Here is a 15633-nt window from a genome sequence, read left to right as displayed (position 1 = left end):
CCTTGTCCCTCACTGGCTCACATAGATCCAAGTACTTGATCTCTCTTCACTGTTGCTCAAAAACCCCGATCAGTTCTCATAGGAAATATGTAGACATGTGCTGGAAACATAATGTCAGAAGCTTGCAAAGTTGTACAGTGATGAGTCGATCATGCATTGTTCACCACTTTACTTTATATCTAATACATAGGAGAATATTTGCGTGCTTGAAGGCGATGACCCCAACCCAGCCACGTCCAAAGGCAGAAAACACTATAAAATACACCGAAACCTCTGAATCACACTACCAGCACTCCACGCTGTGCAACGTTTTACCCTAGTTAACCCAATAGAAAGTTCTCCAACCCCACACCTACGTGCACCTTCCACTCATGCTCCATCTATTTAGCAAAGTGCAAGTCGTAGCCGAGCCACTTCCTTGACTGAACTTGGGGAACAGTAAGACCCGGGCTACCGTACGTGAGCGGTGCAAAGAAGAGGAAGCACCAGAAGACGGCAGCAAGGATGACGCCACAGGCGATCCAGCTGCCCGCCAGGCTGGAAGTAGCAACACGTTCGCGAACAGGACGTGAGCGAGTGCGGCGGTGACCCTTGGCAGAGGCCGGCATCTCGGGATCCTGAGGTTCAATGCAGAATACAAATTCTACTAACGCGCCAGTGACTAGACAAGATGCGAGATGTGCAGGGAGGTAGTGGTGCAAGAAGAGCTGACGACCCATGATATAAAAGGGAATGTAATGGGCAGCCCAGGTAAGGAAGAAGAATCCAGTGGAGTTGTAAAGACGAGAGCGAGTGCCTACAGACATGAATGTTAGAACCTCCCCTTCAAATACAAATGCCAAGATGAAAGCGAATAATCTGGGTTGAATGTAGGGTGACAGTAACTTACGATCATCAAGGGCATCCATGCCACGGCGGAGAGCTAGTTGATCGGCACCAATGATACCAGCAAAGACCGCGAGGAGCGAGGAAGCAAGCCACCATCCAATAGGGTTACCTAGGAAGTAAATCTGTTGGCGAGTATCGTTGTGGGTCCAGAAAGATACACCGCGAAGCAGGAAAGGCCAGGAAATGGGTTGAGATGCATATGGATGCGAGCTAGTCAAGGCGTTGTTGTGGTGGAACATGGCGCGCTGAAGCTCAACCCACTTCCTGAGGAAGCTCAAGTGCTTGACCTGCTTGGGCTCCTTCTTGTTGCGCTCGTCCTCAGCAGGAAGGGATGGAATGTCATCCACATACCAGAGATTGCTGGATTGTTGGACAGCCTTGTTGCCATTAATCTCAGCCTGCTTGTATGCCCAGTCAGGGAGAGGCTTAGTGTGGGTCCACATGGCAACCTTTGTTGGCACGTGAACTAGCTTGAAATGAGTTGACATGGTCTTGAAATCGCCCTTGCCCTTGTCGACCTTCAGCTCGAAGAGAGTGTCGTTGTAACGTGTACCAGCTGCTTCTTCCTTGTTCACAGTCGTGAACTCTTGGTTGGTGGGATAGTAAGGAGAAGCAACATCATGTGTCAGGAGAATGGTGTCTGTGATCAAATGGCGAAGACGGATGGTGTCTCCGACCTTGACGCGTTGACCGACTTCGCTTGACAAGGGCTTTGAAGGAAGGACCTGCCAGTGGTTGTTGGTGTCATTGTGAGGATACCCTGTAACCTGCTGTCCCTGCGAAGAGACACGTCCATCGTCGTAGCGCAGCGGGTAGCGGTCAGGATGGCTGTGAAGATAGACCTTGGTCTCCTTGTGGCGAATGGTGATGGAATCGTAGTAGTTGATGCCAACAGACTGGAGGCTCATTACATTGTCGCTTAGAGTTTCCTGGAATTCCGGGGTCATGAAGTCGTCACCAGGTCCAGATCGAGTGAGAATAGCGAAATGCACCTGGAACCAGAAAAGGTATAGGAAGAAGGGAACGATGACCAAGCCAACAGCACGGGCGGCGAAGTGTTTGCCAAACTCGGCCAGAGTCAAGGCTCCCTGTCGTCGGTTGACATCCATCAAGTCCCAAAGGTCAATCATGACCGGTACACCAATAGAGAAGAAAGTGAAGACACCAACGTACTTGATGGAGATGACGCAGCTCAGGCTGATGCCAGTCAGAAGGAGCCACTTCCACCATTTCCGTCCAAAAGGAACGTGTCGCTCTTTGTAGAAGCGAATGTAAGAAAGCACAGAGAGCGCCATGAAGAAAATGAGCGAAGCATCGAGGAGGATCAGACGCGTCTGACCAATGTGGGCGTTGTCAAGAAGCATAAGACCGGCGGCAGTGATGCAGGCGGGTAGCGAATAGCCGGATTCCCACATGATCATGAAGACAATGGGAACAGTGAGAGCACCGAGCGAGGCGGGCATGGCGCGGTATGCGACGTAGGGGACCTTGTTGGTGATGTAGGAATCGCCAATGTTCTCGAACAGGAAGTCACCCTTGTATCCGACGAGCCAGCCAGCGAGGGCAAAGAGGAGCTTTCCGAGAGGAGGATGGACATCGAAGAAGTAGGTTCGTTGCAGGTAGTACGAAGCGAACTGCAAGCGCGATTAGCCATCTATAAGAGCCCTGGTGATGATATACGCACCTTTCCAAAGTGCACTTCATCAAACACAACCTGATCGGGATGTCTGATGCCCCAGAAGCGCGTGACAAAGGCCAGAGCAGTCATTACTGCGATGGCGAGCTTGTAATCCCACTCTTTGCCCTGCTGGATTTGGGCCGGCTTGTATGGTTTGGCCTTCTCGACAACATTGGCGACCTTCTCCGACACCTTTTCGGCAAGAGCTTCTGGGTTTGGTGAGGCTCCTCGTTTTTTGTCCTTGCCTGGGCGCTGGCGGACGCTACCAGCAGGTGAAGACATGGTGGGCTATAGCTCGATGAAGCTACCTGTTGTTCTGGCTGTTAGCTTGCAATGCTGCGGCGCGGTTAAACAAGTTGAGGTGCACTCACCTCCCACAAAGAAAAGAACGGGTTTGATGGAATTGAAAAGAGAGTTGGGGTTGCACTCTAAGAGACACGACACCTAATCGCGAGTTCAGGGTCCGGAAGAGCCAATCCCTAATAGGCTCTCTCGCTTGCACTTGGCCCCTGCATTAGCGGTCATTGGTCCACCACGATCACAGCCCCCCAGCGAGGGGTAATGGAGCTCTGGTGAGAGTGATTTCGGATATCTATTCTTGGCACAGTGATGTGAACGATCTTCATGTGCTCTATGTGTTCCGAGATACCACCGTCGCCTACTTCCTTGCAAAACATCGCCGGGGGTAGGTCTAGATTGCCATCGACACCACGTCATCAAGTCCCTTCAAGTGATATACATTCTGCAATCACTGACGCTTCTTTCCCTGTTCGGCTTCCAACTTCTTTTGCTGTGGAATGCGATACGACGTTTCCCATCCGTACAGAGCGCCCGCACCAAACACCATTGCCGCGCCAACCTTCATCAACCCACTCATCTGGTTCCCGAAGAGCCAGATACTCAGCAAGAAGCTTACCAGTTTTCTGATGTTCAAAACTATCGTAACAGTAACCGCAGATGTGTTTGCACTAAGCATGTTGACGCCAGTGATGCAAAGTAGTTGCGTCAGGGCATTGGCGGTAAGGTAGATGACGTGCTGCGATGTCGAGGCCAAGATACTGTTGACGATTGGCGGAAGGCTTTCGGCCACCTTGGGTGGCACCTCGAATGACTGCGATGCCTGTAGACGCTTGAACTGTTGGGTCAAAACTGGGGTGAATCCCGCGAAGAACGGAATAGACAGCAGGTGGGAGTAGAAGAGATTGGCCTGCCAGTCCTTGCCGTGCTCGCGATAAACGTCTTCGACATAGGCTCCCATCCATGCAGAGAGCAGTTGAGCAATAAGTAGGATGGCGAGACCAGCTTGAAGCGACGAGTTGGACTCGTCGGAACTCGAGGCCTCCATATTCTTGCCCTTGATTCAGGATCAGCATCTGCGGATGATTGATGGTACATATAAGCTTACCTTCGATTGTGCATCTGCCCATGCGGATACCATGACGCCTAGCGTCAGAATTGCGACCGAGAAGACCTGTAAAGGAGTGTATCTCTTGCCACGAAGCCATCCAGCCGCCATGGTAGTCACACTACCAAAGCTCCTGAGGATGATGTGAACGGGGACAGAGATATTGAAAGCAAACGCCCAGTTGTTTAACATGTTGACTGTGAAGAACAACGCAGCGCTGACGCACCACTTTCGGAAAGGGACCGGCGAGCTCCTCAAAAAGTAGCGACCGTTTGGGTCGAACTGGTAGTGCAATGTTGATAGACATGTAAACACAAATTGGAAGAGCGTGATGAGTAAACCACTAACAGGCTCCTGTCTGAAGTGCTGTCAGCGGTTATGCTACCAACGACAGCTCGGACCTATTTACTTTACTATCGCTTCCAAGCAGTAAACCTTTGTATTCCTTAGTGTTGTTTTCGCAATGCCTTTGACAAACTTACATTGGCACAGCATCCTCCAAAAATGAGCGAAAAGCTGCTGATAACGGGCGCGATAGCGGCCATGCTGAACGACAAGGAGCGCAAGAGCTGAGATGAATTGCCGAAGTGGGATTTGAATAGTGTCAGACTTTCGAAGCAAAAAAGTGGTCGAGCTGAGATTGTTAGACAAGTGACGTAGGTGAGTGACAGATGACGGTAAGCTGGCAGGTGCAGAAAGTACCCAGAACCGTATAGAGCGTAAGGCGAGCCCACCCTCTGTGCGCAAGTCTTGCAATATATGCACTTACGTGAAAAGCGATTGTAGAATCTTTCTATGTGGTTATCATAGCTTGCGATTTTGTGAACGTTGCAGAGGGAAACTTGAAGCCGTGAGACGCAACGTGGAAGTCTGGGATGTCAAGAGCCTCACCACGGACGCTAACGGGATCAACCTTGAGTCTTGCCGGATCAAGCAAACTTCTAGAACAAAGCTTGAATTTGAAAACCTTCGCGCATCTGATGGAAGAAGTCAATTGATTTGATTGACAGGAATTTCCCGCTCATGTTGCGGAGACATGCATGTACGCATTGTTAGTATGCTTGTCATGTATTATGAGCTTTGGCCCAGCGCTTCAAGGGCTGCCTCATGCAATGTGAGACCCACACTCATTATTTATAGTTTCTTTTATTCTTTCTCTGCACCACTCAGAGTCATTATAGTGGTGTTGCAATCTACACTGATCTGCAGCTGCCTGGTCGTTGACCACGTTGCGACGTCCCTCATCTGCATTCTCACGCCAATTCGCCAAGAATGCTCCTGTTCTATCATCCTAGCGCCGCCTGGCAGGCTGCTGCCAACATTGAAAGGAAGATGGAAGGGTAAAGATGACCAAGAACCTAATAGGCTAATGCTCCGGTTTACATGTATCCTCTGGCGATATTCGTGAATCAAGACTGCCCTTACAATGCGGAGAAGACGAAAAGCTGCAGAGATTGTCAGTATGGTCATCATTTTAGGAGGACAGATATGCTTACGTTGTTTGTTGCCGCGATAGCGATGCTATCTTCGAATGGATGCCAGCTCATGTGTAAGATCTTCTTGTTGAAGTCGATCTGGTCTGCGTCTGTTTCCTTCCTCATACGTTGCCCTTGTCCAACTGCACCAGCAGCGGGGCTGCCGGCTCTCGAACCACCCTTCTTACTTGTGTTGCTACCTGTCGGGCTTGTCGACGAGTTCATGGGTGTTGGAATTCCAACCTTCTTGGCTTTGAAGGCAGACTTATCTGCCTGTAATACTACCTCGGTATCTTTGTCGTTGTCAGACGGGTATATCATGAAGTTGTTGTTGTAACTGCCAGTCATAACATTTTTCGCGTCTCCAGAGAAAACGACCTCGAATTTGTCGAAGATGCTGTCGTTTTCGTAGGTGTCGCAGAGTCTTGGTCGGAGATGCTCGTGAATAGGGATCGTCTTGACTGGGGACTTCTCCATGTTGACATCCCAGATCTTGACTGTCAAATAGTCGCGTGACAAGATGTATCGCCCGTCATGCGAAAACCGTACGTCAGAGATGGATGAGATGATCTCGGAGAAGAAGGATCGCGAAGATGGGTCTTCCTCCTGTTCGAATTCTAAGGGCAGAGGTTAGCATTGCTTTCGGGCAAGCAGTCGACGACTTACGCTTCGCATGCTGGTCGCACAATGCACTCTCGCGCATGTCGGCCAGCTTGATCGTGCCCTTGGAACTTGCGTACATGAACCAATTGCAGCTGATCGGATGGAATTCCGCAGCCGTGATGACCTCTGTAAGCTCTTCCATGTTGGCCGGCTTGATGTCGACAATGTTGAAGCTCTGGTCTTGGATGTTGAGGTTCCAGAGGTTGATTCGCAAATCGTCGCTACTAATGAATGTCTCTCCATCGCTGTTGACCGATATGCTGTTGATGTGGTAGGCGTGTGCGTTCGCATACGTCTTTCGTGGTACTGCAGCAACAACTGTGTCGTGGTGTGTGAGCCGTGGAAGCTTCAGGTCGGTGGCGCTGCGGAACTGTGCGTTCGGGTTCCTGACGGGACCGCCTCCACCAGCAACCCCACCTCCAGGTGTCAACTCATGCGACAGATTGTTCTCCGCCACCACTTTTAGCGACTTCTCAAATACCTTCCATAGCTTGATTGTCTTGTCATTTGTGGAGAGCAGGTAGTGTGAGGCGTTTTGCCGGCGGCACCACTTGATCTTATTGATCTTCTCTTCGATCTCGAGAGACTTCAGGTAATCGAACTCAGGCTCGTGCGATTGGAACTCGGTGTGGAACTTGTACTCGCAGGTTTTTTTCTGCATGATGTTAGTCTTTCCGACGGTGAAGGTTCCTAGCAGAGAAGGAGCATACCGTCTCGTTCCTCTCGAACAGGACCACACGGCCACCCTTGTCACCAGTTGCGAGGTAATTGCCCGTCTGGTCGAACTCGACGGTTGAGATGATGTCGGCTGCGCTCGCTGTCAGCAATTGCATGCAGGTATTAACGAATGTACAGAGGACAGGGCGGTAAGAAATGGGTACGTACCTTCGGTTATATCTTCAACATCGCCTTTGTCGCCGAAGCATCTGGTCAAGTCAGTGGCGTTTCCAGAGCGGTCTGAGCAAACTAGCAGGCACGGGGATGGACAAGCCGGTAAAGCTGACAGCGATAGGTAGCGTGCAGAGAGGTACGTACTGTGTGAACTTCCACGTCGTGGGGTTGCCTTCGGCTTCTACCATGATTCTAGACAAGGATTGCGGAGCAGCAGCGGCGTGCGATCAAGGGTAGCTAGTGCTCCGATGTGCTGGTTAAAGAATGGTGTATATGTATTCAGTAAGCGATCTGTCGAGCTGGTAGTAGGGCCGTGGTGAGATAGCGCCGCCAACGTCGAGGGTGGTGGATGGGTGATCGATGGGGAATGATGTAGTGGGAGCGGTGTCTGCTGGTCGAGTGGCCGATAGCGGGGTCAGCGGTGGGTTGGGCTTGTTGTTGAGCTCCGGTAGAATCGACTCGGCGGCAGAGTGACGAGGGCGGGCGACGATGCAGGGAGCAACAGCGCAGGTACAGAGACAAAGCGTGTTAGTTGATACCTCGATTCACTGCTTAGTGGGGGAGGCGCGCCTTCCACGTCCGGCCTTGGCACGACGGCGCGCCTGCCCCAACGCAGTTTAGCGCCCATCTGCTCGGCTCCCACAACGAATATTCGTTTTCGCTGTCAGTCCGAACTTCTGACAACTTCGACACTACTAACCATAGCACATCGAACTCGCCATGTCCCACAGGAAGTTCGAAGCTCCCCGCCACGGGTCTCTGGCATTCTTGCCGCGAAAGCGCGCTGCCCGTCACCGGGGTAAGGTGAAGAGGTAAATTCCCATGGCACCGCCGCCCAGCGCCGTTCGACAGCCTGCTCACTGCAATTGCCAGCTTCCCTAAGGATGACCCCAAGAAGCCCGTCCACCTGACGGCCGCCATGGGCTACAAGGCCGGTATGACCACAATCGTCCGCGACCTTGACCGTCCTGGTGCGAAGTTGCACAAGAAGGAGATTGTCGAGGCCTGCACAGTCATCGAGACTCCTCCTGTACGCACAGCCGACCCCAACCAATTTTGGCGCACCACTAACACGACCGCAGATGATCGCTGTCGGTCTTGTCGGCTACATCGAGACCCCCCGCGGTCTCCGCTCGCTCACCACCGTCTGGGCCGAGCACTTGAGCGACGAGGTCAAGCGCCGATTCTACCGCAACTGGTACAAGAGCAAGAAGAAGGCCTTCACCAAGTACGCCAAGAAGCACTCTGAGGAGAGCGGTGCCTCCATCACCCGCGAGCTCGAGCGCATGAAGAAGTACTGCACCGTCGTCCGCGTTCTCGCCCACACCCAGATCCACAAGACCCCTCTCAAGCAGAAGAAGGCCCACCTTATGGAGATCCAGGTCAACGGTGGCAGCATCGCCGACAAGGTCTCCTACGGTCACGGTCTGTTCGAGAAGCCAATTGAGATCAGCTCCATTTTCGAGGACAACGAGATGATCGACGTTATCGCCGTCACCAAGGGTCACGGATACAACGGTGTCACCTCCCGTTGGGGCACCAAGAAGCTCCCGCGTAAGACACACAAGGGTCTCCGTAAGGTCGCCTGTATCGGTGCCTGGCATCCTGCCCACGTCCAATGGACTGTTGCCCGTGCTGGTCAAATGGGTTACCACCACCGTACCTCTGTCAACCACAAGATCTACCGTATCGGTAAGGCTGACGACGAGGGTAACGCCTCAACCGAGTTCGACGTCTCCAAGAAGCGCATCACACCGTAAGTTATTCTGTCTTCCCAAACGCCGATCACTACTAACATGTACCAGCATGGGTGGCTTCGTCCGCTACGGTGAGGTCAAGAACGACTTCGTTCTCCTCAAGGGTAACTGCCCTGGTGTCAAGAAGCGCGTCATGACCCTGCGCAAGTCCATGTTCACCCACACCAGCAGGAGGGCGCTCGAGAAGGTCGAGCTCAAGTGGATCGACACCTCTTCCAAGTTCGGTCACGGTGCTTACCAGACACCGGCAGAGAAGAGGCAATACGAGGGTGTCCTCAAGAAGGACCTCCAGACTTCGTCTTAGAAGTCTTGAGGTGGTGCTACGGAGTGCATGCTTTGTTCTCATGGGCTTGGGCGCACGGGATAGGTCTACAACATGGATGCCAGTCATGAGCGATTGAACAAAAAATTCAACGATTCCCCAATTCAAAATGCGTTTCTCGTGTTGTGATGTACATGATCGTATTTTGCATCAACAGCTGCAAAATCGTTTTCCGTGATGTCTCTGTGTGGCCTGGTTTCGCGTAGCTAGTAGTACGTTTGGTGTAGGGCGTGGGTGGGCGGAACACGGGCAAATGGTTCAAACTCGCAACCTGACGGCGCACAGTAGAAAGCAGAAGCAAATCATTAGAATTAGTATTCTCGTAGAAATCGACTCTTGCATAAATGTGGTGTCCAGACGAGGCTTTACTAAATAACAGGGACCGAATACATACTAACATTAGTAGGAACCCTTGTACTTGAATACGCAACTTGCGGAGAAGATTCCCTAGTACAAATGGCTGGGGAAGGGCCGTGTGATCGTGTGAGAAGGTCTATGACGACGACGAATTAGGCTCCATATCTGAAGCGCCAGCGGCAACAATTGTCGGCCAGACAAGTCGCATGAGTCAGCCCAAGTGACAGCAGTTGTCATGTGCCTCCTAAGTACCAACATGGCTTTGAGTGTCCAAAGTTGGGCGGTATCGAGCAAACAGCTGTCTTGTGTGGCTAGAAATCGTTGGCAGGATTCTGTCCGTGGCCATGGACGTATTGTGCAGCAAGGCGTACGCGCAAACTTAGGGCACCTATGTTAATAGCCTATATGGACTGCGTGACCCTGGGATGGAGGCAAACGTGCATCGCGTTCATCAAGAAGAAAAGCCGGAATGAATGGCAGGTACTTGAGAGGCAATGCAGCCGAGGCCTACCGATCCAATTAGCGCCCTCCGATTTTAGTTTGTAAGTAACGCCGTCGGTCGCAACTGCCATCATTGACCTCCAACTTCGAATCCACAAGGACCTTTCGCACTCCCGTATACTCTCCGCTCTTCGGCTACCGCCAATATGAGTTGTCTCAGGATGCGTCGTACGCAGCTTGCAAGCCAGGTGAGTTTCTGCACGCTTTCCATGCCACACGTTCGCAGTCGACGGTCGATAAACTCGGCATCCGCCGCACCGAGGCGTGTGCCACATCCCACATGGCTTTGGCAGATTGTCGCACGTCAACACGACACGTTTGCAGTAGCAGACAATGCCCTTGAATCTCTCATGTTTTCCTGCGATTCTCTCCCGGTTCAATGGCTAACATTTGCCTCATAGCTCGCGAGGAGCTTCCGCCCAACCACACGAGCTTTCTCTTCAACCCGGCCAGCGCAACGCATTTTCGCTACTGAGAACCTGAGGGCAAAGGAAGCGTCGGGTTTCATTTCCAGCAAATACCCCGTCATCGACCACGAATACGATGCCATTGTCGTTGGTGCTGGAGGAGCTGGTCTTCGCGCCGCGTTCGGTCTCGCTGAAGCTGGTTTCAACACCGCCTGTATATCTAAGCTTTTCCCCACACGGTCGCACACAGTAGCCGCACAGGGTGGAATTAATGCTGCGCTTGGAAAGTATGTAGAGACGACGGGTGTCTCGTAGAGGTTCCAGAAGCTGACGAACATGTGTAGCATGCATGAGGACGACTGGCGGTGGCATATGTACGACACAGTCAAGGGATCCGACTGGCTTGGCGACCAGGACGCCATTCACTACATGACAAGAGAAGCGCCTCAATCTGTTATCGAACTCGAGAACTATGGTTGCCCATTTTCGCGAACAGACGACGGCAAGATGTACAAAGAACCCCTCGCCTGAATTTTGTAGAACATACTAACGCACTTCAGCTACCAGCGTGCTTTCGGTGGACAGTCCCAGAAGTACGGAAAGGGTGGTCAAGCATACCGATGCTGTGCTGCCGCTGACCGTACCGGCCACGCTCTCCTCCACACTCTCTACGGACAATCGCTACGACACAACACCAAGTACTTCATCGAGTTCTTCGCCACGGATCTAATCATGGAGGACGGCGTCTGCAAGGGTGTTGTCGCATACAACCAGGAAGACGGAACCATCCACCGATTCATTGCCAAGAACACTGTATTGGCCACTGGTGGCTACGGACGTGCCTACTTCAGCTGCACATCTGCCCACACCTGCACTGGTGACGGTATGGCTATGGTTGCTCGCGCGGGTCTTCCCAACCAGGATCTGGAGTTCGTCCAATTCCACCCTACTGGTATCTACGGTGCTGGCTGCTTGATCACTGAGGGATCCCGCGGAGAGGGTGGTTACCTCCTCAACTCTGAGGGTGAACGGTTCATGGAGCGTTACGCGCCTACTGCCAAGGATCTTGCGTCCCGCGACGTCGTATCGCGATCGATGACCCTGGAAATCCGTGAAGGCCGTGGTGTCGGTCCTGAAAAGGACCATATCTACCTCCAGCTCAGCCATCTACCCGCCGAGGTTCTCCATGAGCGTCTACCTGGTATTTCTGAGACTGCCGCTATCTTCGCTGGTGTCGATGTCACCAAGCAGCCCATCCCTGTTCTCCCCACGGTTCACTACAACATGGGTGGTATTCCTACCAAGTACACTGGTGAGGTCATCACTCAGGATGCCCAGGGTAACGACCAGGTCGTCCCAGGTCTGTTCGCTTGTGGTGAAGCTGCCTCCGTCTCCGTCCACGGAGCCAACCGTCTTGGTGCCAACTCTCTCCTCGATCTTATCGTCTTCGGTCGTGCTGTTTCCCACACTATCCGCGATAACTTCAGCCCTGGCCAAAAGGCTGATCCCGTCTCCGCTGATGCTGGTGCTGATTCCATCTCCGTTCTCGACCAGATCCGTACATCTGACGGCCCTAAGTCGACTGCCGAAGTCCGCCTCCAGATGCAGAAGGTCATGCAGACTGACGTTGCCGTCTTCCGAACTCAAGAGTCGCTCGATGAGGGTGTCAAGAAGATCCACGACGTCGATGCTGACTTCGCCAACGTTGGTATCAAGGACCGCAGCATGATCTGGAACTCCGATCTTGTCGAGACCCTCGAGCTTCGTAACCTCCTCACTTGTGCCGTTCAAACCGCCGAATCCGCCGCCAACCGTAAGGAGTCACGAGGTGCCCACGCTCGTGAGGATTTCCCCGACCGTGACGATGAACAATGGATGAAGCACACACTGTCGTGGCAGAAGAAGCCCCACGGTGAGACCCAATTAGGCTACAGGAAGGTCGTTGGTACTACTTTGGATGAGGCTGAGTGCAAGGCTGTACCGCCGTTCAAGCGTACGTACTAGAGGATTGGCTGGGTTAGAAAGGAAAGTGAGAGATGTGTTTTGTATTCTATGTACTTCGGATGACGGATTGCATGTTTTAGCATGTTTGAGAGCATAAATCGTTCTGGATAGAGAATCGAATCTCCCAAGTTTGATCGCTATATTGTGTTCAAATCGGGAACCTTTGTTGAATGGTGCAATGCTACTGAATGCTGCACTCGGTATTGAGTAGTCGTCCTTGCATGTTGGATATACCATCGCCCTAGCATAGACTGTTGTGGAGACCCGGAGTCTGTTGACTTAGTAAGCGCGAACTGTTCCGCTCAGCACATCAATGTTTACCCAGAATTTCAACGCCAATATCAACCTCATCTATAGAGGCCATCGAGGAGAACATCATCAACTCATCGAGGCATGACTATGGCATGTCGGTGCTTAGTGAGAGACAACTCTCTGCAAAAAGAAAAGAGCTCCTGCCATGTGCAATCAAGGCTAACTTTTAGCCTTCTACATCTTTACAGGGGGGTTGGTGTGGCTGCCACCACAGAAAAAGTTGATTTGTTGATGGCGACGTTACGAGTTTCGAAGCTGTTCACTAACTAACTTAACATTGCGATAGTTTTTGTTTGAACAGATGCTAACGTTGTGCTAGTTTTCGATCGATTGGCTGCTTTTCTATATTATGTTAGTACTACTATCGACCCCGGAAATCACAGACGCTTGATGGGGACCCGTGAGCGCGATGTTGTTTCAATGGATTAGACATTCCGCTCAGAATATAATTCTGAACGCGCGGCTTGTCAACATCATACAGCTGGCCTTGTCATTCTGCTACCCAACTATGAATAGTCAGTGTACCGCCATTGCTGGAGCGGCCGAGAGGAACAATCTAGCAGCCTCACGCAAAGACCTACGAGTGGCCCGCCCCGTGGAAGACCAACGCGAAAAGTACTTCCTTCAGCTGCCATATCGCTGGTCGCTGCCTCCAGTAGCAGCGAGCAGCTATCTACACTGGCTGTTGTCCCAGAGCATATACATCGTCCGTATCAACAAATACTGTCGAGATAGTAGAGCCACGAAGAAGGAATCTTACACGGCAATCGGATTTTCGGCAACAAGCTCCAGAACTTCAATTGCTTTTGTTTTTGTGTTCTTATAAGTTTCGTGTCCTGGATAAGGCGGAAGATGATGAGAGTCCACATACCGTTCCCAGCGTCGTGGTTTAGTCATTAGTGCGATGTGCCATCCGCACCAGACCAGAGACGATATCGATCCACATTTGCGACCTGTTCTGTGGGGTGTCACAGACGGGGCCATGTATGAAGGGCAGAAGCACTGTTCACCATCACTGGAGCTTGCAACGATACTAAAGATTGGAAAGGAATTTCTTTGATTATCTCGGTAAGAAGTGACAGATATTGCAACAGAAACACCACTAAGCGCTCGTAGTGAGACCCACATGATTCTACATTTTCAATGCTTGGCAGGCATTGCGGAGAACGAAGAGTATGAAGAAGACCACGACTAGTGTACCTCGCAACTGAAAACCGACATACTGGGCAGTGAGACATAGAACTGAAAGTCGCGTTATTGATACATTTCCAGCTCTTCTTCTGTGTGCTTGGCGTGATACCCAGATTGATCTCAGCGCCTAGAAAACTGCAAGCGCGATGCTGGCGCTAACGATACCGACACATGGGATCTGGTATCCGGCTGAAAATGGCGGACAAGAAATGAAGGCTTCGTAGGGATCCTTCAAGGATCTGTCAACGTACTCCGCAGATGGAGTTAGCTAAGGTCATGTTACCATCTACCGAGGCTTGTTGTCAATTCCGCCAAGGGGCGGAGTCAAGTTTCAGGCCACATTCCTGCAAAACATGTTAAGTTCGTTACACTGTCACGCGCACAGACACGATGTACGACAAGATGTACCATGCGGACGAAAGCAGAAACCCCTGTTTGCCAGTCATCGATCTACTGGCTTGTCAAGAAGATGCCGCGGACGAAAGCGGGAGCCCCCGTACGCTGCATTAGCGGTTGGGCTACTAGTCCTCTCAGCAGCTATTAATCATCAGCAGTTATTAATCAGGACGTAAACGCACGCATACATATAACTACAGGTTGACTTGCAAACAATGATGTCAAAGCAAGTCAACACCATTTCAAAACGTGCTGTATCAGCCTCAGAGACCTTAGAGAAAACAAAACAAAAATGGTCCGACTGTTCCTGTAAGTCTTCTTAAAATCGCTCAGGTATCTGATCTAATGGATATCTCTGCTGTAGTCTTGGCGTCACTGGCTGGGTAGGTAGCTGTGCTGCCTACACAGTTGCAGCTGCGCATCCCGAATACGAATATACCGCGCTCGTACGCAGCGAGGCCAAGGCGGAGATTGCTAGGAAGTTCCTGCCTGGACATACTCGCTTTGTGATTGGCGATTTTGACAGCTTCGACCTGATCGCCTCAGAAGCGGCAGCCGCAGATATTGTTTTGAACTGGGCTAGCAGCGATCACGACGGACTCAACAATGCTGTGATCGCAGGCTTGAAAAAGAAAGGCAGCCAATGCTATCTGATCCATACTTCTGGGACTGGTCTCTTGACCTACGAAGATGCAAAGAACAACCGTGAGGCGCAAGCGAGTTCCAAGGTATATGACGACTGGGAGGGTGTGAGCGAAGTTGTGGGTTTGCCGGATGACGCAATGCATATGAATGTGGACAGAGTCATCCTAAATACCGCGGCAGAGAATCCTTCTATCCGCACCGCAATCGTCGCGCCGCCTCTGATTTATGGAGTCAGCGCCAACAAGAATGCGGCCCGTGAACGAAGTGCGGCGAGACAAATGGTCATCGATATCTTGAAACATGGCAAAGGGTTCTTCATCAACGAAGGAAAGGCGCGTTGGAACACAGTTCACGTGGACGATCTCGCCCGTCTGTACCTGATCCTCGTGGAACAAGCAGCACAGGGCGGTGGGAAGGCGACATGGGGTTCAGAATCCTACTACTTTGCTGAGAATGGGGATGTCTGCTTCGAGGAGCTTGCGAAAGAAATTAGCCGTATAGCCTGGGAAAAGGGACAACTCCCAACGGACGAAACAGAAAGCCTCACTACAAGCGAAGGGAACAAGCTCTTCCCTTTTACAACCACGGTGACGCTGCGAAACTCCAGGTCGAAAGCTGTTAGGGCGCGGGAGTTATTCAACTGGAATCCGGTCGAAATTGGTGTTGTTGAAGACATAACCAAGAACTGGCGATTCAATGCCGAGGAGGAAAATCCATTCTTCTAAGTGCACTTTAGAAAGC

The 15633-nt window shown here is 51.6% G+C and overlaps 6 protein-coding genes across 6 annotated transcripts; 3 read left to right on the top strand and 3 right to left on the bottom strand.

The window, feature by feature from the left end:
* Nucleotides 1-380: 380 nt before the first annotated feature.
* Nucleotides 381-2848, bottom strand: AA0111_g4070 (Dolichyl-phosphate-mannose--protein mannosyltransferase 4; the record flags this gene model as incomplete). Its single annotated transcript, XM_028650028.1, has 3 exons — nucleotides 381-796; nucleotides 890-2522; nucleotides 2573-2848. The coding sequence occupies 3 exons, from the start codon at nucleotides 2846-2848 to the stop codon at nucleotides 381-383; spliced, it is 2325 nt and encodes a 774-aa protein (XP_028508322.1).
* Nucleotides 2849-3314: 466 nt separating this feature from the next.
* On the bottom strand, nucleotides 3315-4516 carry AA0111_g4069 (hypothetical protein; the record flags this gene model as incomplete). Its single annotated transcript, XM_028650026.1, has 4 exons — nucleotides 3315-3920; nucleotides 3972-4329; nucleotides 4381-4406; nucleotides 4454-4516. The coding sequence occupies 4 exons, from the start codon at nucleotides 4514-4516 to the stop codon at nucleotides 3315-3317; spliced, it is 1053 nt and encodes a 350-aa protein (XP_028508580.1).
* Nucleotides 4517-5392: 876 nt separating this feature from the next.
* AA0111_g4068 (Protein phosphatase PP2A regulatory subunit B) lies at nucleotides 5393-7188 on the bottom strand (the record flags this gene model as incomplete). Its single annotated transcript, XM_028650025.1, has 6 exons — nucleotides 5393-5416; nucleotides 5468-6063; nucleotides 6113-6764; nucleotides 6820-6917; nucleotides 6995-7035; nucleotides 7145-7188. 6 exons carry the CDS (start codon nucleotides 7186-7188, stop codon nucleotides 5393-5395), a joined length of 1455 nt encoding a protein of 484 aa, XP_028508579.1.
* Nucleotides 7189-7720: 532 nt separating this feature from the next.
* AA0111_g4067 (60S ribosomal protein) lies at nucleotides 7721-9061 on the top strand (the record flags this gene model as incomplete). The annotated part of the gene is made up of 4 exons (XM_028650024.1): nucleotides 7721-7812; nucleotides 7874-8030; nucleotides 8083-8756; nucleotides 8806-9061. The coding sequence occupies 4 exons, from the start codon at nucleotides 7721-7723 to the stop codon at nucleotides 9059-9061; spliced, it is 1179 nt and encodes a 392-aa protein (XP_028508526.1).
* Nucleotides 9062-10083: 1022 nt separating this feature from the next.
* AA0111_g4066 (putative succinate dehydrogenase [ubiquinone] flavoprotein subunit) lies at nucleotides 10084-12348 on the top strand (the record flags this gene model as incomplete). Its single annotated transcript, XM_028650023.1, has 4 exons — nucleotides 10084-10125; nucleotides 10339-10631; nucleotides 10689-10853; nucleotides 10905-12348. 4 exons carry the CDS (start codon nucleotides 10084-10086, stop codon nucleotides 12346-12348), a joined length of 1944 nt encoding a protein of 647 aa, XP_028508587.1.
* Nucleotides 12349-14539: 2191 nt separating this feature from the next.
* AA0111_g4065 (hypothetical protein) lies at nucleotides 14540-15617 on the top strand (the record flags this gene model as incomplete). Its single annotated transcript, XM_028650022.1, has 2 exons — nucleotides 14540-14556; nucleotides 14612-15617. The coding sequence occupies 2 exons, from the start codon at nucleotides 14540-14542 to the stop codon at nucleotides 15615-15617; spliced, it is 1023 nt and encodes a 340-aa protein (XP_028508582.1).
* Between the last annotated feature and the right edge of the window lie 16 nt (nucleotides 15618-15633).

This window comes from Alternaria arborescens, assembly GCF_004154835.1.
Source record: "Alternaria arborescens strain FERA 675 chromosome Unknown contig_7, whole genome shotgun sequence".
Lineage (NCBI taxonomy): Eukaryota > Fungi > Ascomycota > Dothideomycetes > Pleosporales > Pleosporaceae > Alternaria > Alternaria arborescens.
This window is presented reverse-complemented; position numbering and strand designations above follow the sequence as displayed.